Below are 25,034 nucleotides of genomic sequence, written 5' to 3'. Positions count from 1 at the left end.
TTTGCATGAAGACTTTAAAATTAATGATTCATAATTTGCAAAGCATGGAACTCGCGAATTTATTGCAAGATGCAGTGAAAGTATCAGGCAATCTTATCTCGGCAAATCTTAAGATATCGATCGAGACGAGAAAGTGGAGCATAATATACGGGAGTGTTTTCACGATTATTAGATTTGAAAGTTTTAATATGAAAACGGAGACACAATTTTCTTCCTCAAAAAGATTTGTTATGAATAGCAACTCGTCACAGAAACGTTTTAAATAATAATAAAAAAACTTGAATTTGAAGTTTTCTTAATAATTCATCGAATTTATTACGACGTTGAAAGCGAAAAATTGCAGGCAAGATCGCTTTTTGTGATATATATGAGAAAAATGAATTTTCGTTGATGTAATATTGCATCGAGTGTTTTGTATGCGATAGGATTAATCTGTCGAATATAAAGCCATTTCTGTCGAAATAAAACGCCCGAAGGCATAGTGTGTTGAAAGAAGTTTTTATATACGCCTTTGATAAGAACCCCGAGCGAAAGAAGCGGCGATAGGGGTAGTAATACGGGATTGGCAAGCGGCTGGACCAATGACGAGGGAGGCTGCGCCGTGGTTCGAGTGATCGCGGGATAAGATTCGCAAGTGCGAAACAGTCGGCACGCGTCCTTTGAGACGTTCGCGTATCTTCCGATCTCCGAGAACTCGCGAGATTTTTGATCCAAAAGAATAAATCATCATTACATGATGTATTGCGTGATCTCTCGATCGTCCCTTTAAATTTCGAAGTTCGTATTTTGATCACGGCTGTCACATTCGCACGCTTTTAAAATCGAAATTATTATTTTCTGCATAAATAATGTTACTGTCACAATAGTAAAATTTAATATAGTATGTACTCTGAATTACTAATTAAAAAAACAGTGTTAATCGTTACACTCGTTCCTCGATTTACGCGGAGTATTCGTTCCACATGGTGTCTTTTTTTTTACTCGTTGAGAATCGCGTTAATGGAGTCTGCCAATAAAAAAATGTAATACCCGGTCAGAGAGAAGCTCGAGTACATTATAAAAATATTTATTTCACATATTTGATTTTAGTTTTGTTTTAATTCTGATATTTTTGCGATTGCAATTTTGGTTTTAGTTTCTGACACCTGCACCTTTTTTAATTACCTATTTTGTTTATATATTACTTTAGACTAATTAATGATTAACTTAGCTATATAGTGTCTCTCTACGAGCGGTTTGTACTGCTCTGTTGTGCTTTATTTACACGAAGTGCAGAAAAGTAAATGTTAAAAGTTTTTATGACTTGTGTGAATAAGTTTAATGTGCTCTTTACAAGTCAACTAAAAAAGGCCAGAATAATGTCATAAGTACAATCAAGCAAGAACCTTTAGAGCTCATTGATATAATAATTTTAATAAATACCATAAAAAGATGTGTATGTTTTTTGACCGCGTAAAATGAGATCGCGTAAACGGAGTGATTACATAACGTGTAAAGAAAAAAACCGCGTATAAAATGTACCGCGTAAATCGAGGGATGAGTGCACTTCGAATATGTGATCTTTCCATATAATTTATTTTTTAGAATCTAGTTTGACATTTTTGCACAGTACAACGTATTTATGATAAAATAATTATTTGATAGAGTTGTGTGAAATTTTGTTACAAATATTTTATATATTATCATATTCTTTGAGAAAGAAATTAAGATCAATGAATAAGAATATAAAGTCATTCTTTTTCAATTATCGTATCATACACGTTTTATTTTATGATATTGATCATATAATCTTAAAACTTGTACTTTGCATCTCTTGAAAAGTTTCGAAGAATGGAAAAAAATTACGCAGGCAAGGCTGACTAATCCGAGCTTGAACTACTAACGGGAAAACGAACGGAAAGATATCGGTAAGATCTATAGTGCACTGTTATGAAATTAATTAAATAATAAGTCCAAAAGATTAGTAATGAGATTACGTTATCAACTATTGATTATTATAATTTATTATAATTTATTATAATTTAATAACTGTTATTTTATCGATGCGCCAGACTCGTTATACATGTATATATATAAATAAGAAATTTTTATTCATCACGGAGCTACCAACTGCTCAGTTAAATATATTTTTATTTTTAGTTTATTGAAATATTGTATAAATTTTTTCTGCATTGACAATAATTTCGAAGTACCAAAAATATTTTTAGTCAAAACTAAAATTAAAAATAGATGTACAGGAGCCTTAATTACTTTTTTTACTCTATATATCTGAAAGCGCTTTTATTTTTACTTTATTTATCTTTAAACTTTCGCTTCACACGGTAATAGAAAAGTTTTCGATCGGTTCGTACCATGAATCTAAGTACTCGTCAAACAATGGTCAAACAATAAAGGATTTACTTAAGCAAGAAGTGTAATAGGCTGCTTTAATCCATATAGTGAGCCACTTGATTACAGGCCTACAGTCTAGCTTATTAATATACCGGTGAGAAGACACATTCAGTTTCAAAAAATTCGTTATAAATTTATTATAAATTTTAAACTCCAAATAAAGTTTTTGTTATAATGATATTAATCTGCAACAATTTTATTACTATATTTAAATTAAAGTGCAGTTTAATATTAAATATCCCTTACGTATACTTCATTTAATGACATTATTAAGTAATAGCTATTAATATAATTGTAACACAGTTTCTAATATTATACGTAATTAAATCGTAATTAACTAGCCATATGTACAATGCACAATTATATCGATGCAGATTGTATTGTTCTTTATAAATTTTATACTTATATGCATATTAAATCTATGCAGCGTTTGAAATTTTTATTTAATTGCAATTTTATACTATGGAGTTTTTTTATTGTTGAATATCAAATATCGATTTCACATTTTCACGATGTTCAAACAATTTCCAATACAAAATGTACATTTATTAAAAATTGCGTACTTTTATTAAAAAAAACTATTTTAATCTGATTAAATATATAAATGCTGTACCCAAAAATTTAAAAAAAGGTCAAAATATTTAAAAATTAGTTAGGTTTTTAACTTAACATTCTTAATATTAATATTAAATATCAATTTTTGGAACCTATAGCTCAATACACATCTAATAATATCAACAATCCGATATAATGTCAATAGTATATTAACAATAATTTATTTATATTAAATTGCCAATAATTTAGTTCGAATTTATACGAAAACGCATTTCGCATCGTCGGTGAGCTATTTCTTCCTCGCAAAGCAATTTCACCCTCAATGATTCTTCGCCATTAAGTTTAATTAACTGAAAGCGTGTATGTCATTAGGAATTAAACATTATGGACGAGAATATCTCGCGTGTCCCTTGCGAATTAAGCAGAACTACGTTTATCTCTAATGGTGTCTAATAGTAAATTATCGGAAATAAATGTAACGTGGCAGGAACTGCCACATTGTTCTAATAATTTACAATGTTTGATGCTAAATTTGCTTCGCACGTGTAAAAACTGAGAATTGCATATAAAACTTTCGAGGATAATATTAATAAACAAAATGTACTAATTAATTACAATTTAATTAAACGTGGATGTTAGAAACTGTATTATAATTATATTAATAGCTAATCATAACTTAAAAATATCATTAATATACGTAAATAAATATGTTGCTTCTTCGGTAAAAAAAATAGGCATAAAGCCTGAAGCTATTCGTTTATTAAAAAAGAGAAATTCAAGCTGCAATGTAGAATTCTGATGCTAATGATTGAATATGTATTTATCCCAGCTCTGTTATCGACTTTATACGGATCTTAAATCGAATGAAGAATTGCAGATAATATTTGTAAAGTATATTTGCGAGCTTGCTGACTGGCATTTTGATTAATTGCTTTATTTGATCGAGTAAATGTTAATTGATTTCATATGTAGGTATACATATAAACTAATTCTATTCAATGCTATATATTTTCTGTATTTTTGCCATTATCTATTTATGTATAACTATATTTATGGTGCTACATTGTTGCAAGACAAATATTCTTATTAAATTAAAAAAAAAATTAATATTGAATAATTTTTTTAAACGAAGATATTTTAAATTGCCTTATTTTTCTTATACGTTTACTAATAATAATATTTTGCTTTATTTCTTATAAGTTTATTAATATATGAAGTATGCTCGTAATTACTTACGCTACTTAATTAATTATACATTTTTATTTTTTTAAATAAAAGAATGTTAGCCAACTTGTTCGCAAACAAAATTAAAGATAATTGCTTATAAGTATGAAATCGGGTTATTTTTTTATCAGGTTCAAGTTTTTATCATGAAGCAAAAATTTTCTAATTTTCCACAGTTCGTGGACAAGGATGCTTCCTCATTTTAATATACCATCATACATAAAAGATTTAGATCCATTAGAAAAAATGTGGACCTAGTTTGCGGCTCTAAGCTTGCTCGCCGCTATCGATTGTCCTATTTCAATGGAAAATCTCGAACGTGAATTTGAATAACATCTATGATTTTTAAAATTATAATTAGACACTGGTAGATTATAAAAAGTGAAGAGATTGAAAAAACTCAATTAACCACTAAAATTTAATATATCAGAGCTAAATTAGTTGCGGAAGGATACTTAATATCTATTAATCAAGCTATTTTCAAAATCTTTTTAACAATAATAATATTCCTAACACATAATATATATTTATTCTATGTTAAAAGATATTTGATTTGTCGTATAAATGATATGTTATTACTAATTATAAATGTATATTAATTTGATTATAATTCAATTTTATATATTTTTTTAAAGAATTAAATTATGCTTGTGGATTTAGAATAAAGCGTAATGCATAAATAAATACGAATTTTTAAATCTATTTGTATAATAAATTATTGACTATATTACTGAGATATTCTAAGAATTAATTTTTTTTGAAGAATCTTTAAAAAAGTAATAAGATTACATGACAGATTTATGAAACAGCATTCAAATTTTTTAAGCTACTTTATCGGAAAACGTGTTGATTCTCAGCTTGACCTCTTTCACTTGAAAGCTTAATAAGGCTGTGAACATCGGCATGCTGAAATGAACACTAACGGGTTTTTACGTATTTAACATGTTAAAAATTAATTTAATAAACTTAAAAAAGTATATTAATATTAATAATTGCTACTTCTAATACATATGGGATATAAATTATAGAAAAAACTCAATACAATTCTATTAAATACTTAACTTACATTAGATTAAACGCAACATTTTGTAAATAATATATAAATAATGAATAAATAAATTTTTTGAAAGTTATAAAAAATGCGACGAATATAAAAAGAACTTTTATATGAAATTAAGTCTATCCTTTTAAAGCTAAAGTTGAGAGAGAGAAAGAGAGAAGGTTTGCTAAAAGGAAGAAATGCATCGCATAGAATACATCACTTTATTTAACAACTCTATTCCCTTGTCTTTTTTTTTATAAAAAAGTGCATTATATTAATGCACCGGCAGGACCATTAACATCTCGTTTCAACGCGGAGTTCTGCATTGTACTTTTACGATGCAATTTTGTACCTGTGGACTGCTCTCCAAAGAAAGATGATACGAATTCAAACAATGCCGACACATTTTTGCAGTAAAAAGAGCGAAAATAATCCATAATTTACTCCTGGATCTTCCTCTTTTATTTAACCCTTAGCTGGCACATGTCACCAGAATCACACAGCTGGTACACTGGGGCCATTTCAGACCGCACCATTAAAATGCTTGCTGCGAGAAAGCTATTGATTTTTTTTACTTAAAAAAATTCCAAGATAGTCTTCGATTGTTGCTTTAACAGATGTCATAGGTTATTTTGATAAAATGTAATATTAAATATGAAAAAATTGTAGAACGTAAAATAAAAACGAAAAAATAACTGTTTTCACTCAAAAATTCATAACTCTTCCATTTTTTAGTACCATTTTCGTACTATAGGCGGGCTTAAATTATAGCTGAACTAGGCTGGGGCGTTTAATACCCCACAGTGCCAGCTAAGGATTAAGATAAAGAAGTTAGAAATAATGTTAGGAGAGGAAGAAAGAGAATACAGGAAAAAGAGCTTATTTACAGAGCGCTCCACGTTTCTCTCCGCCAACTCCACGGCAAGCACTGGAACGAAAATGTAGAGATACCGAGCAAAAAATGGGAATCCTATTAGAGGAAAGATGGACAGCCTAAATGCCAACGGCAACAACACTCGGGAATTCTGCAATATTCAGTACAAACATTTCGTGGCACCGTTCGGAGGTACGATCTTTGACAGGCCTTAATTCTTCACGTTCACATCGTTTTACGTCACTTTACGAACAAGTGCATTTTTAATTTGTTGCGCTCTTGAACCGTAATTGTTTTAATTTATAATAAAATTTACTTTTGCGCGTGCACATACATAAAGAAAAAATTATTTATAAGAAACAACTTATTTTATTATCTTTTTTGTCACACAAATTTGGAATTTTTATATAATGTCAAATGCACTTCTTGGGAATTGAAACAATTTTATAAAGAATCTAATAAATTACATTCGCATGCATATATGAAAGAACATTTTGTAAAATATTAATTTTCATAGTCGGCCGTTACATGAAACAAATAGGTAATGAAGTAATATTGCTGAAAAATATTGAAATAATTTTTTTATTATTATTTAATTGAATGAAATTAATTTTATATAACATATAAAATATAAATATAAATAAATATTACATTTTATAAATTTAAAATTATTTTTTTTTAATAAAATTCAATTATTTATTTACCTTTTCAAAATGCAGTTTGTCAAAAATCTTTCTTTTTTTTTATATCGGCCTACTAATTTGTATGCAACTTAATATCAGCTGTAACATTGTCGTCTCTGTGTTGCGGAGAACATTCCGCTGCTTTATTTTTCTCTATTTTTCAGAGCTCTATTGTAATCCAGTATGGGATTCGTATCTCTGTTGGCCGCCAACGAAAGCCTCTACCACGACGAAGCAGCGATGCCCTTTCGTGGATGGATTCGATACGACCAGTAAGTAAATGAATTTTCTCCCACACAAAATGTGGGTCTCAATCTTCCTGATAGTCCCTAGCGTTGCCTGAATCGACAATAGGTGATTGCGGATACTTGTTCGTTTATCGTAATTTCGACGTCTGTTGCATAATAATTTCTATACCATTTTACTTTCGAGGCATTAAAAAAAAATCAAAACTGAATAAAAATTTCTGCATAAAACACAATCAGTGGATTCTAAAGTCGAAAATATAGGATTCCCATACCCGGGGCACCATGCTTGCCTTTAATGAAAAACAAGGTGAATTTAACGTAACATATTTCTACAAACATTTTACTCGGATAAATTTTAATCATTATTATAAACAGTTTTATGTTAACAAATTTATTACGCTACAGTAATTTATGTAAAAAGGTCATGAATTTAAAATGCACATGCTCTGTGTTTTACTTCTGTTTTGTAATAAAATTATATATTGCCTGCAGAATTAATTATGCCGCTTGTTAGGAACAAATTATAACGATCTAAATTAGTTTACAAATAAAAGATACGATAAAATTGTTAAAGCATGAGACCAAAATTACACATGTTACGGCAATGAATGACAGCTGAATAAGTACATCGCGTAATCTGCACTTGAAGGGATTTTGCCGTCGCTGCAATATTATGCACTGTAGATCCTGTTGCGATAGGTATTAAGCGATTATTAATTTCAAGTAAAATCTCGAAAAATCGTGTTTTTATATGATTCGCGTTTTCTAGTAAATAAAATGAATTTGTAACAGCGACGATTAGTTATGAAATATAGATGCATTTCCAAAACAAGCAGATACATTTTATCGAAGACCATTTGTCACAAAAACTTTTTAAAGACCTTTGCGCGTTATATTGTTCGGAAATATCGAGCATTGGAAAATATATCAATATCAAGATTTCGTGAATTTTCAGCAGATTTTATAAAAATCTTTGTTAATTTTTTTAGTTTATTTTTTTAATTTTTGTTTATTATTTTTGTTTATTTTTATTTATATCGCTGAAAGAGTAATGATTACTGACTTTACACAAGTTCCAATATTATTATATTAATATTTTATTTAGGCGGTACAAGTTTTTAGTTAAAAATGTCGGAAGCATCGATACTTATTCGAAACATTTTGCACTGAACGCGACCAGAGGTATTTATCTGCATCTTCGACGTAGCAGGGATAAGTGCAAAGAAGTTTTCTCCGTGCATCTCGGCACGTCTAAAGTCTGTCCACGATGCTAGAAATCGCCCCGAGATCTCGGACGGAGAAAGAATTGACCAATCGCATTGGTCAGTTGGCCGAATTGTTCAAATAGGATTGGTCAATTCTTTCTCCGTCCGAGATCTCGAGGCGATTTCTAGCATCGTGGACACAAGGCTTAAGGCGTCCTCTCTTGAACCACTTCGATCGCACTTTGATTGCATTCGATAGCGTGACGGTGCTGCAAATGCGTCGTAAGATGAATTTCTTAATTGTCGATATATAGTATTTTACTACGGTTTCTTTCTCTCTTCCCGTTACGTACATCACAAAGCTTAGCATCTTTTACTTTTCAACTTCCATCGTGTTTCGTTTTTAAGGAACCAAGTTGAACAGGAATGAAAGATAATGATTTTCGTCGCGACTCGGAAACGAAGGATCAAAGCGTTTCTATCCCATCTGGGTCAAAATACTTTCACTTTTTATTTACGAAAAATAAATTGATCGTTTTTTATGTGGGTAAAAATATTTTATTTCTATTAATTGTAAAATTATAATATTAGAAATTGTGAGAAACTTGATGCAATAGAATGTGCACATTAAACGAATCAACTATCGATTAACAAGATGTTCCACGTTTAAACGAGATGTCACGCAATACTAATTAAGTAATATAAAGAGAAAAAGAAAATTTGGCTTAATAATTTTATATAATTAAGTTTTAAATTAGATCTGTTTTATATCAAAATTAATCGACAGATATAAATATAATTTTATTATTTATTTTAAAAAATTAATAATTTATGTATATTATCTAAAATCAAGATTTGCGGAGCTGTTAAACGTTTCGCTCAATATTTAATTAAAAGGCCGAGAAATGTAATACGTACATTTTTCTATTCATTATATATTTCTCAACGTTTTTATTTTTTCTAAAAAAATGGAATAGAAGATTTAAAAAACCACAGTTTATACGTTTGTGTGTACTCGTGTACTTGTATCTCGGCACTCTTTCGATGTCGAGATCTGATTATCTCGAAAATTCTTACGATCGACAACATCCATGTAAAGATACATGTATATGAAAGAAAAATTTTTACTACTTACAAAATTTCATGATACAAGGTGAAATCTTAAAACGTTAAATTGCGGATGCAATGTTTCTAATGACTTAATTGTTTATAATTTTTAGAAAAGAATCGCCAAATAGCATTGCCCCATTACGTAGTCATTTCGCATGTATATGTGCACAACGTATTGAATGGTATGAGTATTCCAAGTATGAAAAACGGCCGTCGATTGCCTTTCAATTTGCCAAGCTTTAAGGAAATCTTTAAGACGATAGCGGACAGAGAGACTACGTCAGAATCTTCTCTATACTTCCTTTAATCTCGCAGAACATCTATCGAATGCGTTTTTCCGTTCATATTACAGTGTGTTCTCTAACATGAAAGTTTAATGTAAAAAATATTAGATTCGTATATATAACTCGATTTTTTAATCCACCAGGATTTCGTCGTATTTTAACGTAAAATGCAAAATAAGATATTTTCAGCTTTGGAGTAACTCGGACGTAACGCTTTTATCAAGGGTATGAAATCGGTAAAAATATACGTTTTTTAGAGCCAATTTCACCAACCACGGTTAGCTTAACCGACGGTTAAAGTTAACAGGGTGGATTTATTTCTATTGGTCAATCCTGCTAACTTTAACCGTCGGTTAAGCTAACCGTGGTTGATGAAATTGGCTCTTACAGTAATACGATAATCGCAACTCGTCGCGTCGCGTAAATGAGTCACGGTCGGTCTCGCTCCGCGTGTAGGTACTTAACGCGAGACACTACCGTGTCTCTTGATATCAAGATCGATTCTTGCTCGCCTCAGCGATTTTTTTCGAAAAAAAGAAACGCTTTCATAAAGAGACACTGTTATCGAAAAAACAGGAAAACGGAAAAAAAAGGAATACTCCGAATAAAGTTTATAAATTCAACGACTGACCGATAATTATCTGATATCTTCAACAGTTATGCAGTTATACCGTACAAGCATACTCAAATTATATATTATTGCAAACTTGAGCACGTGTCAATTGTTTAACATTGTTACAATCCAGTAAGAAAAACATAAATGTTGGAATAAAAATGTGAGATGCTGTTTTGGCCAATCAAGTGAAGATGGGATTGACATTTCCAGCGGATTGCATTTTGATCGGATTTCCATGCCTTTGTGTATTTTGCGTATATTTTTCTAGAATCCGTGGAGAAGAAATGCGGTTACAATGGACGTTGGGAGGCACAGAACGGCACAAACATGAACGAGGATTTGTTCATCGGCTGGGCAAACTATACTACTTGTTTAACGCCAGAAATGCTGTGGCTTCACTACAGAGTCTACAACAATAATGTTGAGGGCGAAGTAAGTTTTATCGCAGACGTTGCATTTAAGTTAACGAGCTGCAATGTGCCAATCTCTATAAATTAAGCTAAATTTAAACAGTTATATATGTGTAATTATATGTATAAACATCACTTTTTAAATAATAATTAATTCTCTCAATGTTGTTCCACCATTCAAATTATTTAACAGAAGATTAAAAATTGATTTATTTTTATGTATAGAAACAATGCGCGTAATAAAAGCTCGTGCTTTAATCAGAATTGATTTTAATTCAGCTTTTTAAAATTACTAACAATTAGTTTATTTTATTTACTAAAAATTAATAAAAATTATATATTCTCTAAAAAAAATTAATAAATATTTTTATTTATTTAGCTTTTAAATTTTAAATATTAATAAGTATTAATAAGCCTCATTATTATTAAACTAATTATTAATTTATTTACATGTACTATTTTGACTTCAAAGGCTGTGTTTCTTTGTCGACGTAACGATGATGCAAATTGTGATCATTGCCTCAATCTTTCTCTCTTTTTCTCTGTCTCTTTCTTTTATTTAACCAGTTCTTTCCTTTTTATTTGAAACGTGTAGTTCTACGCAACTCGAGTTTTGCATTTCATATTGTTTATAGCTATGTTTCCATATTCACTGCCAGTACTGAAAATCTATAGTTCGCATCACGTATACTATAAATTTTCAATATTGACAGTGAATATGGGAATACAGCCATTCTCTTTTCTGAAGGTATGAATATTTTCGCATATTGTTCTGTATTTTGCTGCATCTGTACCTGTCTTTGTACATATACACTTTGTATTTTTTACTTTTTCGTTTTGAAGTAGATACATATATATATTTAAATTTTCATACTAAATTAAAATAGAATGTCATCGTTATATGAAAATCGATTTGCTAATAACTCGCATCTCTTGTGAAGAATTCTGCGAATCTCTGCAGCGATAAAATATATATCCATGGGATGCAAATATTTTTTTCATTATATCGAAACACAGACAAAGTTTTATCATATTCGACTGCTTTGTGTCTTTCCCAGATGAAAATGGAAATAGCCGAGAAAACCCGTACTCTGGAGTTTGTTGGACTGAGCATATCTCTGGTGGCTTTGCTTGCATCCCTGGTGATCTTCTGTCGATTTAGGTGATTATTTCAAAAAGGGATATTTCGCGAATTTTAGTTGTGTAAAGGAATTCTGTTCAAATAAAACAGCTTTTACATCTTTTCTCTAAAGAAGTAACTCGATTTTAAATTTGACTTTTAACACTACAGAACTCAAAGCGTTCGCGACGAAATCTTATTCTGACTTTTTCGTATATAGAAACAACTATTGATATTTCTTCAAAAGGAGTTCGACAGAATTTCAATAAAAGTACAATTTCATGTTTATATATTGTAGCTATTGTAGCATAATGTACAATTATTAATTACATTTAGAGATCATTAATCCAGTAAAATATATTTGCGCAAAGTTATATTCGGCGTACGGTTATAAAGCTGCTGTTAATTTGCATAAATTTACATTTTAAAGAACAGAGCGATTAAAATTAATGCTAACCAATTTTTGCGCCGTATTTCATAGATCGTTGCGAAATACGAGGACCAGGATTCACAAGAATCTCTTCGTCGCCATGGTGGTACAAGTGCTAATCAGATTAATGTTGTACATAGACTTCGCTATCTATCGTAGGAAGCCGCACGGCGCGCAACGAGGAATAGGAAATACCGTAAGACACAATGGGATTACTTCATTTTTATAACTGTGCGAAAGAAAGAAGGCGCGCGGAATTATTTTTTCGATCTTCCTCGCGAAGATCTAATATTATTACACTCGTTCCTCGATTTATACAGATTATTCGTTTCACGTGGTTTCTTTTTACGCGACAGAAAATCGTGTAAATAACAATATCGGAATGCGCAGTTGAAGTCCGCCAGTACAAAAACAAAATATGTAAAAGAAAAGCCAGTGTGTGTTGTAAGAGCATCTATTTCACATTTACTTTGCTTTATTTAGCACAAAGTGCAAGAAAAGTAAATTATTACTTGTGAAAATAAGTACAATCAAGTGAGAACTTTTGGCTTACTATTGACTTATGTATGTATGTATCGTTATTGACTCCCCTCAGGGTTGCAAGGCGTTTTAAAAAGACATTCCCAACTCTTTACAAACATATACTATTGACTTACTTGGATATATAATAAGTTCAATAAATACCATATAGAAAGACATATTTTCTGACTGCGTATAAAAAGTATCCTCGTAAACGGAGGGATTATTTACTGCGTAAAAAAACCGCGTGTAAAAAGTACCACGTAAATCATCAAGGGATGAGTGTACACATATATTTTTACGTTTTTATTTTTTGTTTCCGCCACATTGTTCCTTAATACGAGACGATAGTGATCTCGATAAATATTACGCATTTTAAGACACAGCCTCTCCGCAAAGCCCGGGAACGAGTGGAGATGCGATTTTATCAAAACCAAGCCCTATAGACCTAGATTAAATTTGCTAGATTAAATCCAAACATCAATTATTCTGCGTCGTGTTTCCTCGCGCATACAGAAATGGCTTATATGAGCTTATACTCTGCGCGAAACGCAGATTATATATTTTCCGCCTCTTTTATAGCCGGTGCTGTGCGAGGCTAGTTATGTGCTGCTGGAATACGTTAAGACCGCAATGTTCATGTGGATGTTTATAGAGGGTCTATTTCTACACAACATGGTGACTGGTATGTACCTCGGAAACAGAACGCATTTTACATATATATTGGCACAAAAGGCACGTTAAGAGCGTTAAAAGCGTGACATGAGAGAAAAGATGTGGAAAAAGAACGTCACTTAAGAAGAAAATTAAAAGAACAAGTTGGCTGTGATTTTTAGCACAACTTTCATCATAGGAACCGGTGAAGAAAATATTGTCGACAGATACTAGCTGTAAAAAAAAAAAATACTTTAATTCGGATTTTAATTTAACGATTTATCATATTCGTAATTTCGCATTTCAAGAATTATGATTTTTCAGTGACGATCTTTCAAGAGACGTCTTATTACCGGATGTATCGATTTGTTGGATGGGGATGTCCAGTGCTGATGACCTCAGCTTGGGCTCTCGTTATGGCGTTTTATTATCATCCAAAATCAAAGTGAGTTTTCGCTTGCAGAGAGCATGTGAGACCAGTGTATGTACTATCACTATCCAGCATGTTTTAATCACGTGTCATCTTAATATATTGATAAAAACCTTTGTTTTCCAAAAAGCTTATAACTTCGTAACTCAAAGCATTGAAATAAAATTCTATTAAACTAAATTCGTGTGGGTATCGAATTAAAGAACATTAATTATCTCTCTGTGATTATTTATTTAAATACCACTCCGAGAATATTTCACAAGTATGATTTATTTGACAATTATATGGAATCCCTGTTGAAAAGAATTTGTTCTGCCCGAAATAACAGTTAACATTTTTGATAAGTTAACGTCAGTGAATATATTCAAGTATACATACGTCGTATACTTTATGGATAAATATATTATATATATATATCGAAATATTAGGTTTCTCAGATGCTGGTCGGGGTACAATTTATCGTCCTACTTTTGGATCCTTGAGGGACCCAGATTCGCAGTGATATTGGTGAGAAAAACTTACAGTAACAAAATTTTAATAACCGATTAAAGAAGATGAAATCGATTACGCATATTTTAAATTAACTGTAATTATTTTTATATTAATAATTTTTTTATAATATGGCGAGCTAAATAATGAAATTGCATCATATACGTAATAATTGGTTCCTTGAGAGAAGCTATCGGGCGATTATTTTTCGGCGATTACAAACTTATAATTGACATTGTATCTAATAATCAATTAAAAATTATCAATAAGTTACTCTATTTCATCATATTTCTTCTCGTTATTTTCTTTCAGCTCAACTTTTTGTTCTTGCTAAACATTATAAGAGTGCTCGTGGTAAAGCTACGGCAAAGTCATACAAGCGAGATTGAACAAGTTTTGTAAGTATTGTAACGCACAAACAGCAGATTAGGATTTCTGCTTAAGGATCAAGTGCCAAAGATTTCAGACATGTTTTCGAATCTCGGAATTTATAATTTTTCTCGCGTGTTTCTCAAAGTAGTTAATCAGCTATCTCGTTTAAATTTTTCTGCATTAAGAAAATCATTTTTTATGTTATTTAATAAATATAAAAAATTCTGCGTCATATAAAGGATTTATTGATTAGTCGTGTTTAGTATATTCCGCTTCGATTATTCACTTGTTCCGTTTTAATTAATCTTTTTATTTAATTAAACAATTCAGTTGAACACCCGCGTTACTCTCGTTACTTTTAATTTAGTTCAAATTTTACGAACATTTCATGTTTGATTTTTTTTGCACAAATGACTGACATGACTGGCAACTGACGAGCGTATGCATCACGTCATCGTTATAGGAAAAGCAATTCCGATTTAAAATAATCTTTTTGCTGCACGTAGGAAAGCCGTGAGGGCGGCCGTGGTACTATTACCATTATTGGGCATCACTAACGTGCTGTTCATGATCGAAGCCCCGTTGGATAATGTAAACAAGTTCGCTGTGTGGTCTTACTCCACGCATTTTCTGCGATCGTTTCAGGGTCTCTTCATCGCGACGCTTTACTGCTTTCTTAACGGCGAGGTGAGTCGATTTCCTCTAAAGGCATCTCAATCGTAATTGAAATTAATATATTATTTAATCAGTCCAATTCAGATTTACTAGCTGGTATACTACTCGGATCGATAACCAATACCCAGATAACATGTTGCATAAGACGTCGTAAAGATATCTTAGTTGTCTTAAAGATGTCTTTACGACGTCTTATGCAACATGCATGTTATCTGGGTATAAGATTATTTTTCACTTGTTTTTATAATTAATGTTTATTAAATCAATTACTTGTTTAACTTGTTATAAACTTATAACAAATTAATTATTAAATTTAGAAAAGATAATGACTTTATAAGTGATTACTTATAGACAATACTTCTTTAAAATTTTTTAAACTTATCTGCCAACTCAGTTTTTGAAAATATATAGGTGAAATATAATAACTGCAAATTATAATTTTATTTATTCACCAAGTTTTTATGATAAAATCAAATCAAATCAAAGAATCTATAAAATTAACAATTAAAGATAATTAATAAACGGAAAGCACGAGCAATCCAAGACAACCCGTTTGTATTACTTTCATTATCGTAGCATAATAAGAAAGATATAAAGGTTTATTTTTTTATGAGATTATTTATTAGATAATAATTTATATTGTTATAAAGAAATAGAAAGAGAGACATGAGAGAGTTTTATATCTCTCTTTCACTCAGGTAAGACTGGCCTTGGATAAAACTATTGCCGTTTATCTTTCTCTGAGAGGAGGCGACTTGCAGACTAGAAGACAGTCAACATTTATCGGCTGTCAACCCCAGCGAGTAACTTCGGGTAAGTGTGAAAATCAATCTACTAATTTAGACACACAAATATTTCCTTGAAAATGCATACTACATCAGTGACAAAAACATTCAGACAGCAGGCAATTTCTTCTCCAACGAGAACCATATCTCAAGCCTCTTAAAAATTGATATTGCATTATTATCTCTCGAAGACATATATGTTTCCGTAGAAAAATATATTCCATTGAACAAATTCCGTAGAAAAATGTATAAATTCCGCCCTGGGTTAACCGAAGAAATGATGTAAACGGTCTAATTAGTATTTGTAAAATACTCACATTTGCAATGTGATCTGTAACGACGAAATGTTACTCTAGTAAATTAAAATTCTTTATTAAAAAAAAATATACAAAATAAAATAACTTTGGTAAACAATTGCTTTTATTCGACACGTATTATCACGTACAAAAAATGTTTATTCTTTCTATTAAAATTTTGTTATACGTAAAATAAACTTTTTAGTATATTATGTACAGTATATAGTATATACAGTTATGTTATCGGAACTACTGTATTTACGAGATATAAAGGCGATTGCAAATGTGTAACAGTTATTATTATACAAATTCGCATTAATGCATTAGGTAACCAGATAACCGATTGCAGCTTATTATCGTCGTGGAAATCGAAAATCTGTAATCTCGGATTACGAAGTATATGCGTATAAGCCGATCATATATTTTTTGTTGAAAAATATTCCTCTAATATTGCTGATTGATCAGTGCTATTAATCTACTAATGAGATGATTAAATACATCTGGGACGAGCGTGCGTTCTCCTCCAGGTGCTCGAGATGTGATACGCGTTCTTTGATATTAATTAATTCTCATTAATTGACTGCACACGTAAACTCTTTATAAGTTATATTGCAAAAGAGGACCGATGACTAAATTATTTTTTACAAAAAGCAATGATGAATTAGTTCTTGAAATCTTTGAGAATAATTAACACCTGTATCTTTACATAATGGTCGCAATAATCGAGCATTGACATTAATCTTTTGATTGGATTTCTCTATTTCCTGTTAATGGGTTGATATAGTTTATTATTTACAGCGTTAATAATTTTTTTTCAGAAAAAGGTAAAAAAGACACCAAATGCCCTCACCAATTAAACGCGAAAAAAATTATAGCCTAAGTGATATCTTCATATTTCCACTCAAGATTCTTCCTGCTTCAATTTAAGTGATAGTATCTTTAATATTAAAAAAAAAATAATATCACAAAATTGTATTTTTTTATGTATAAAAAAATATTTAACTTAATTCTGCTAGAGTTTAAAATATCTTAATATGATTATGGATATCATATATGTTAAGCTTTAGCGCCAAGTTTCTTGTGTTAAATATTTTTTTTACACATTAAAAAGCGCAATTTTGTGATTTATTATTTAAAGCATTAATATAATGATAGTAATTCTTAGGGACATTTCTACCCGAAAATACATCTTCCTCATAATACCGTTAAATCTATCAGATCAGTGGAGCAGATAACCGTATTCAAGCGTTATTACATTATTATAATATTATAATAAATTGAATTCATTCTTTTTTGGAACATCGACACAGAGAACTTATGTACCGGCGATAAAATCTTTTCTGCATTTATAGATCCTTTCTTTAAATTCTTTTCTTAAATTTCGTAGAAAATTTGATTTATAGAAAATTTAGCTTTGCTGTAAAATATGAATAAGAGCGTGTTTCCAATGTTTGTTGTTCGTATGTAGTGATCGAGGTGGAGGAGGAGGAAACGAGACCTACTGAGTTGTTGAGGCTGTGCTTTCGCGGCGGAAATATCCCGCCACCGAGTCAGTCTGTCGAGTGAGTAATAATTGAGAAAGGCCGGCGGCGATCCGCCGATCTGTGTCTGTTCCCCAATCTTATATCGTTCCACATTGTGTTATAGAATACAGGAACAGAGAGACGAGAAGGGTGAATGCGCACTTTCTCGAGGTATCTAGCTGCATTCCAATGTATTAATGTTGTATAGAGAATATAATTGCTTTTTTTGTTAATCGCTCTGATTTCGTTCGCTTCTTTTTCGTGCAAAGAAGACATTAAGTTCCTCGTCGTACGTTGGGATGAATGTTTCTAATAAGCAAGCAATTGCGTAGCAATTATTTGTTAATGCACCATTTATTAAATGCAACTTTAATTTTGTTTGCATTTTTCATCTATCTGTTTCTTATTTTTCATAATTTGACGACTTTGATTTAATTAATCCGTTATTTATACTGAGGGATTAAAATATTGTTTTATTCATAAAGTAAATATGCATGCAATTAAAAAAAAACGTGATTAGTAAACGCTAATTGCATGTGTTTCTACATAACTGAATAATTCAAGAGCCAAGACATTTACATATTACTTAATCTGATATTATTTTCACGGAAAATGTTTCTGCTTAACAAACAAAAATATTTTTGTACCGATACAAAACAAATCTGTCTTTTGTCCTTTGTGTCTCACTTTACAGAGCGAGGAAGTTCCGGCGCAGGAAATGGCGAAAGGAAATGACAATGTATTAGAGTTCTCGAGATTACATCCAGCCTATAGATACTTTTGATGTAATAGCTTTTGCTCCGCCGCTTCTTATCTTCCGTTTTGTTCTCACACTCACACACACACACAGTATCTTGATGTTTCCCCACGGAATAACAGGATTTATATAAGCATAATCCAAACAGATTACTTCATCCCTCGCTTTATAATTAGAATCGCTATGTTACGGAATTAAAATATCAAAAGTTAAATTAGCTCAAATCGAATTTTACTTTGGTATAATTAATCTGAAGGAACAATCAAATTTTCGATTAATTCTTCGATTAACCGAATTGATCGATTCAGAAAGAAACGTTTTCGAAAGTTTATCTATCTGTTTAATTTTTCAGAAGTTGATCAAAGGCAGCCCTATGATTTGTAATATAATTTCGTTTGAAATTACATTCTTTACATGTGTTTTGCAACTTTATGCAACTTTCCTAGCCAGGAAACTTGGATAGTTCCTACAAAGAGCGTCGTTACTCCACGTTTCAGGACGGCAGTCTAATCGTAGCAAATGCGTGAGTTTTTCAACGTCCGGCAGCCAGCCTCGAAGTAAAATAATTCCTTGGATCGTGGAGCTGCCGATGGTGCATTCGGACTTCCGATCAAAGGAGACGGATTTCCCTTTGACGCAGATCCGCACAGTATGTGTCACGTCACAGTGAGAGAATTTCTCATTAGGGTCTGACCGTACGTCAAGCTGAATCTTCAAGTCCCGTGATGCGATCCACATCTTCTCTTGTAATTTATGTAAATTAGTGACGTCCAAATTTTTCTAAATAGATTGTATATTTCAAAAATTTCTTTCCCGTCGTGACTGAAATAAAGCGCCGTTTTAAAATGGTTTTAAAATGGTTTTAAATGAAACGTTAATATCTATTATATTATCTTATTGGCTTAATTTATATTATTGTTAAAATATTCTAGATCACTTTTACATCTCTTTTTAGTTGAAATTATATTGCTATACCTTATTGAATTTTGACAATGTTGGAATTGCAACTGTATCGTAGAGACAATTATAATATGAATCATACTTTGGACATCACTGATATAATCTATTTGTTAAATAATTATACTGAGCAGCTGCTACATCAAGTAATGCGATTTTAAAGATTGTTTTGTAAATTAGATCACAGTTTAAAACCATTTTTTGATTATTTAGATTTTAGCAAAAAAATGAAAAAATTACAATTATTTTAATAACAAAACTGATGCGAAGATATTTTATTTGTTTCTCAGTGCAAATAAAAAAATATAAATATCAGTTTCTGAAGAAATGTTTGTTAAAACAAAGCGCCTGTAAATTTGTTGTAGAATTTATCTCTTCAGTAATAATAATCAATGGCTCTGTTTAATAAATGCTTGATTGCCTTTATTAAGCACTCAGTTCGCTTTAATCGAGAATGGTCTAACGATAAGGAGCAATTCGTCTTTTTAATCATAAAAAACTTGAAGCGGGAAAATCGATCGTCGGAGTTCACAAGAAATGGAAATCCGGCTTACTAATCGCGAAAGATTAGTCCCTACGTCAAAGGAAGCTATCAGATGCAATTTAACCTTCGCCGGCTAAAATTGCCCGCTCATTATCCGACAAAATCCTGCTCTTTAACACTCATAATTAGTGCGCGGATCAAACGTTTGAACATGCACGAGCAGCTAAATGGGCGAAGTTTGAAGGTCGCAAAGCGCTATTAAGAGGCTCTGGCGATAGAAGAATTTTATGGTAATACTACGGTTAATTTTGGTCTAAATATCGCTAAAAATAAAAAGTTCAGAGTTTCGACTTTTTATCCTGTCTAGCATTCCAGCTGTTGCTTTTTCGTATATGCGTTCACATCGCGAGACTTTTAAATAAATTTTATTTCCTACCCAGACACATTAAATTTGTATGATACTCAAGTTCGAGTTCGAGAATCGCCGAGCCTATCTCCGGTTTCGCGAAAGGCAATTATGTGACGCCAAAATACTACTCATTTTCTTGCCGCGTAGATTCTCTCTGCAAAAGAATGAACGAATAACTGAACAATTGAGTTCGGTTATTCAGTTTCAATTGTAAACTGGCATGAAAATGGATCGTCGACGATCCTAAATCCTTCAACGGTTTTCCCAATTGCCGTTAAATTAATTTGCAGGATGTTTATATAATGTACCTGTTATTATCAAATAAATTATTAAAATTGCAGATGAAGTTTTGTATCATAAAAGAAATTACTCGCTTATTCTTGTATATTAATATCATATTAATGTTATGTTACGATTGCACATTTATCTACCATATAATAACGTTATTTTCTTTCTCTGTCCATCTTATAGCGTTAAAATAATCGTAAAATCTTTTCAGGTATATAAAATGGATTTCGCTTTAATAATTTGTCCAATTTGAGTTAGTCGAGAAACCAATTTTCAAGATATCCTTTGTAAATTATACCACAAAATCAAGACAATCGCCTGGAGCGAGTTGTAACTTACAAAGCTCTACTAACTCTTTGGTAGAGCTAAGTTTTTCTTTGAAAATACGTATTGTATTCTCAAAGAACAAATCCAATAAAAATCCAACTACTTTGTGTCTATTATGATAGTACATTTGTGATAGTACATGAATAAGAACGTAATTGAATGAACAGACGAAGCAAGTGCCTCTTAAGAAAATTATATTTCGCGAATTGATAGTACTATATCAAGCTATATTAATTTAATTATTGTGTGGAAATTTAGTTAAATTTGATCTAACGTGACACGCAAAGGTACTTTTAATAAGTTTTTGTCACTTAATTTGTATTTTACGCCTGTACTTTATAGTGATTGGATTAATCACAATTTTCTGTATAACTTTTTTTCAATCACAGGATTAGATATATTTTAACGTGGGAAAGTTTATAAATGACTTTTACGTCGCAAAATTAAGGTAAACGAAATACGAAACTTTTACACCCAATAACGTAACGTTATAATTTCCAACGTTGTAGAGGTGACTTTACTTCGTGCATAGCAGCATAGATTATTTATAAAGCTTATTTCAACGGTATTTCATCGATCGATAAATTCACTATCTTTCCTAGGAATCTAAAAATGAAAAGAAAACATTTTGTACGTGAGAAAATACAACATTTTGCAATTAATGTTATATAAAATGTAACAAATTGTTACAACTTATTAATATTTAATTCTTTTGTAATATTAATTACTTTATAAAACTTTAAATTTAATATATTTTAACAAACAGATATACAAGTGTCGAAAATTGCAAATAAAAACAAATAAAAATAACTTTGAGATATTATTTAACAGGTATATTGCGTTCGAAGTTGTCGAAACAAAAAGATGAGATGCAGCAACACAGGCGGCTTGTTTCTAAATAATTGTTTTATTGTGCCAGATCACATATAGAAAAACGGCGCTAGCAAATCTTTCTACGAAGGAACATCGATTTTTCTTTTTAAAATGTATGTAATACGAAATTTTACCTTAAAATGAGATTACATTAAGTCGTCAAATATATGTACATTTTTCGTCGATATAGTGAGCAACGAGTTGCATTTCAGTTCTCCAAGTTGTCAGAGGCCTTCGTCAAAGCGGGCTATTATGTTAATTCATATTTTGGTCATAACATCTTCAGACATTTCCCGCTTTTCAATTTCGTAAACTTTTTGCAGTTTCTCGCCTTCAATGTATTTGTTTCATGTTAAATATATAATATTACATTATATAATATCGTGACATTATATTATCATTTTATCATATGTATAACGTACGAACGTATTGTTGTATATATTAATATTAATTACCTCATTAATATCACAAATTAAATAGTTATATTATGTTATTTATTATCTCTGATATTTTCTTCTTGCACGATTCAAACGATATCTTTAGACCGATAATTCAAAACGGAGAATTCTTTTTTTAATCTCTGTATCTGGAATCTAAATAAGTCTTCTAGATATAGTTTACGACCTATTCACACACGAGAAACACTAAGAAGTCGCGAAAGAGAGTCTACAAAAGGACGGATTTGCAACCCTTCATATTATCGTCGTTCATCCAATTAATTATTGATCATCCTAAGTGTAAACGATCTGATTGAATCATTTCCTTGTTTATCACAAATTAACGTACCGCTTATCCGCCATTATAGTCATAACTTCAAATACTTCTAATAATTGTGCCTACTTAAACGATATTCAATCTACGTCGTAAAGACTATCACAGATACGTTCTAAAAGCCTACAATTTCTATTTGCGCGATAAGTCGATTAACGTTTGTAAAGAAACTCCGTTAAAGTTTGCTAATGTGTACCCTGCACAAATCGATTAATTAACTACATTATTGGTCTTCCTTTATTGACCATCGATGGAAAAATCATATTGTCTAAAACCTCTCAGTATCCCGAAGCAGGAACCTTCCATTTCAATTTCCAATGTTTATAATTACATTCGTTTACACGCGGAAATTATCAAAATTCATCGTGAAAACTTTTCTCGGTGTCTACCATCTTGCTGTCGAGAAATAGGTCCATCTTGCTCAGAATCTCCGAAAGATCCACTTTCCCGTCCAAATTCGTGTCCGACAGAGTGATCAAGTGCTGGGCCTCTTGGATAGCATGTCTGGGATTTCGTGGATCGATGTACATCTAAAAGAAAAGTTTCGGTTTTATCATAAAGTCGAAAAAAAAAAGAAACTTTTGTACATGTCTATGCGTATAGCGATTCGTAAAGATGTACAAAGAACATTTCATTATGCCAATCTCGTGACATTTAATTTTAATACACAGTCACAATGTGTTCAAAGTTAAAATTTTGCAAAAATATTTTGCAAAAATTGTCTCTTTCAAGCATTTCTTATATTACGTCATATTTAAGGGAAAGACGCTGCAAAATATCGCTTGTAATAAATAATATTGTTCATCTACTATTCGTTCATTGAATCGCGGAGTTTCCGTGTCTCTTATTAACTTATTTACGTCTCTTATTACGTATTCTATTATTCACCAGCAGTTCGGTTCGATCCGCTTTCCCGTTTTTATTCTTGTCAATCAGATGTCGGAACTCCTTACGCCTGTCTTCGCTGCCTCCTATCGGCTGCTGTCGATCTTCGCGTAAATCCAGACCGATCCCTTCCGACGGCAAATCCGAGAATTCGTCTTCCGTTAGCTGCTCGTCACCGTCCCGATCTGGAAGAGTGTGCGAACGGGCTGCGGTTAACGCGAATTCGCGTTGGTCAAAACTAAAGTAAAAAGTAGGTACAGGACTGATGATATGCCCGACCGAATTTTTCAAAGAGGTCCTCCACCATTTGCAGAAGAGCTCGGTGACTGCTCTCGGGATGTGTGAAAGCTAGAAATTCGTCCAGCGCCAACTTCTCGGGATCGTTCCTAGCTGCCTCGGCCCACCGCGCACGATCCCTCATTATGCTCTCCTTCAGCGCCCTCGGCATCTCGCTGTGCTTCTTGTTGTGGGAATTTATGTAGGTCTCGGAGAAACCGTGAATCCTCAGGAAATAAGCGTGATATTCGTCCCACGATACCTCACCTGTGACAAATATTAAGAAATTATTAATAACGTTAGTTCGTATCATCAAACTTTACTTTGGCTGTTTCGATTTTTCTAATAAGACTACACGTCACAAGAATTTCTTCCCAAGAATTACGTTTTTAAAATAAGCAATTAATAAATCAGTTAAATATATATATATTAATTATGTACCTATTATCAATCAGTTGACTTATTTATCAATTAATCAATTAATAAAGGAGATTTTTAGCTCCGTGTTGTTCCATTGTCGTAATAGTTTCAGAATAGCAAAACAAACATGCTAAACGTGCGCGTGTATTATGGCGAGAATGTGGTTTTCTCTTTGATATTCTACATTAATATTTAATTATTTGACATCAATATACAATCGTAACAGAGTATAGAAACCACTCGTCAATTATTCACGTGCAATCACGACCGAAATCCGACTCGACTCGAAAACGATGATTAACGTGAAATAAAGCCATTCGCGTAGATGGCGTTAATTAACGTTAATTAACGCTGGCGTTAGCCGAGCACCCGATTGATTTTAATTAACGCTCGTACCGACCGCACCGCAATCAGCAAAACGCAATAATATCCGACACCTACCGTTTCTGGGATTGTTGTCGATGGCGGTGAACAGGCCGACGTTCTCGCGCATGGCGCGCGTGATATGCTCGGTGATCTTCGCGTGGATCCACTTGGCCAGTTCCTGGATATCCAGCAATTGGTTCTCGTCGGTATCGGCCCTTCGGAAAATGTCCTCGAGGAGGCTCCTCGGATCCTGACGGTTTTCCGCCGCCGCGACCTCCCGCCGTAC

The 25,034-nt window shown here is 31.9% G+C and overlaps 2 protein-coding genes across 6 annotated transcripts; one reads left to right on the top strand and one right to left on the bottom strand.

Annotated features, from left to right (window-relative positions):
• Nucleotides 1-657: 657 nt before the first annotated feature.
• On the top strand, nucleotides 658-20,873 carry LOC112467494 (PDF receptor). 5 transcript variants are annotated; one of them, XR_003042266.1, is made up of 18 exons: nucleotides 658-777; nucleotides 1,432-1,433; nucleotides 1,822-1,907; nucleotides 6,102-6,278; nucleotides 6,934-7,041; nucleotides 10,501-10,664; nucleotides 11,701-11,804; nucleotides 12,244-12,388; nucleotides 13,294-13,396; nucleotides 13,690-13,810; nucleotides 14,224-14,302; nucleotides 14,597-14,682; nucleotides 15,163-15,343; nucleotides 16,030-16,144; nucleotides 17,881-17,974; nucleotides 18,060-18,106; nucleotides 18,630-18,720; nucleotides 19,190-19,275. XR_003042266.1 is itself a non-coding variant. In XM_025036141.1 (17 exons), the coding sequence occupies exons 4-17, from the start codon at nucleotides 6,197-6,199 to the stop codon at nucleotides 19,360-19,362; spliced, it is 1,602 nt and encodes a 533-aa protein (XP_024891909.1). In that variant the 5' UTR covers nucleotides 658-777; nucleotides 1,432-1,433; nucleotides 1,822-1,907; nucleotides 6,102-6,196; the 3' UTR covers nucleotides 19,363-20,873. The 5 variants fall into 5 exon arrangements, 4 of the variants coding, with proteins under 4 accessions (XP_024891909.1, XP_024891911.1, XP_024891910.1 ...); XM_025036141.1 differs by lacking the exon at nucleotides 18,630-18,720 and having other exon boundaries at nucleotides 19,190-20,873; XM_025036143.1 differs by having other exon boundaries at nucleotides 18,630-19,282.
• A 1,172-nt stretch (nucleotides 20,874-22,045) lies between these two features.
• Nucleotides 22,046-25,028, bottom strand: LOC112467491 (45 kDa calcium-binding protein; the record flags this gene model as incomplete). Its single annotated transcript, XM_025036137.1, has 4 exons — nucleotides 22,046-23,331; nucleotides 23,690-23,871; nucleotides 23,966-24,229; nucleotides 24,824-25,028. Coding segments are annotated over 4 exons (828 nt in total), but the record flags the coding sequence as incomplete, so codon positions are not given.
• Nucleotides 25,029-25,034: the final 6 nt, after the last annotated feature.

The sequence above is a fragment of the Temnothorax curvispinosus genome, unplaced genomic scaffold (genome assembly GCF_003070985.1).
Source record: "Temnothorax curvispinosus isolate PA1 unplaced genomic scaffold, ASM307098v1 QBEX01017430.1, whole genome shotgun sequence".
Lineage (NCBI taxonomy): Eukaryota > Metazoa > Arthropoda > Insecta > Hymenoptera > Formicidae > Temnothorax > Temnothorax curvispinosus.
This window is presented reverse-complemented; position numbering and strand designations above follow the sequence as displayed.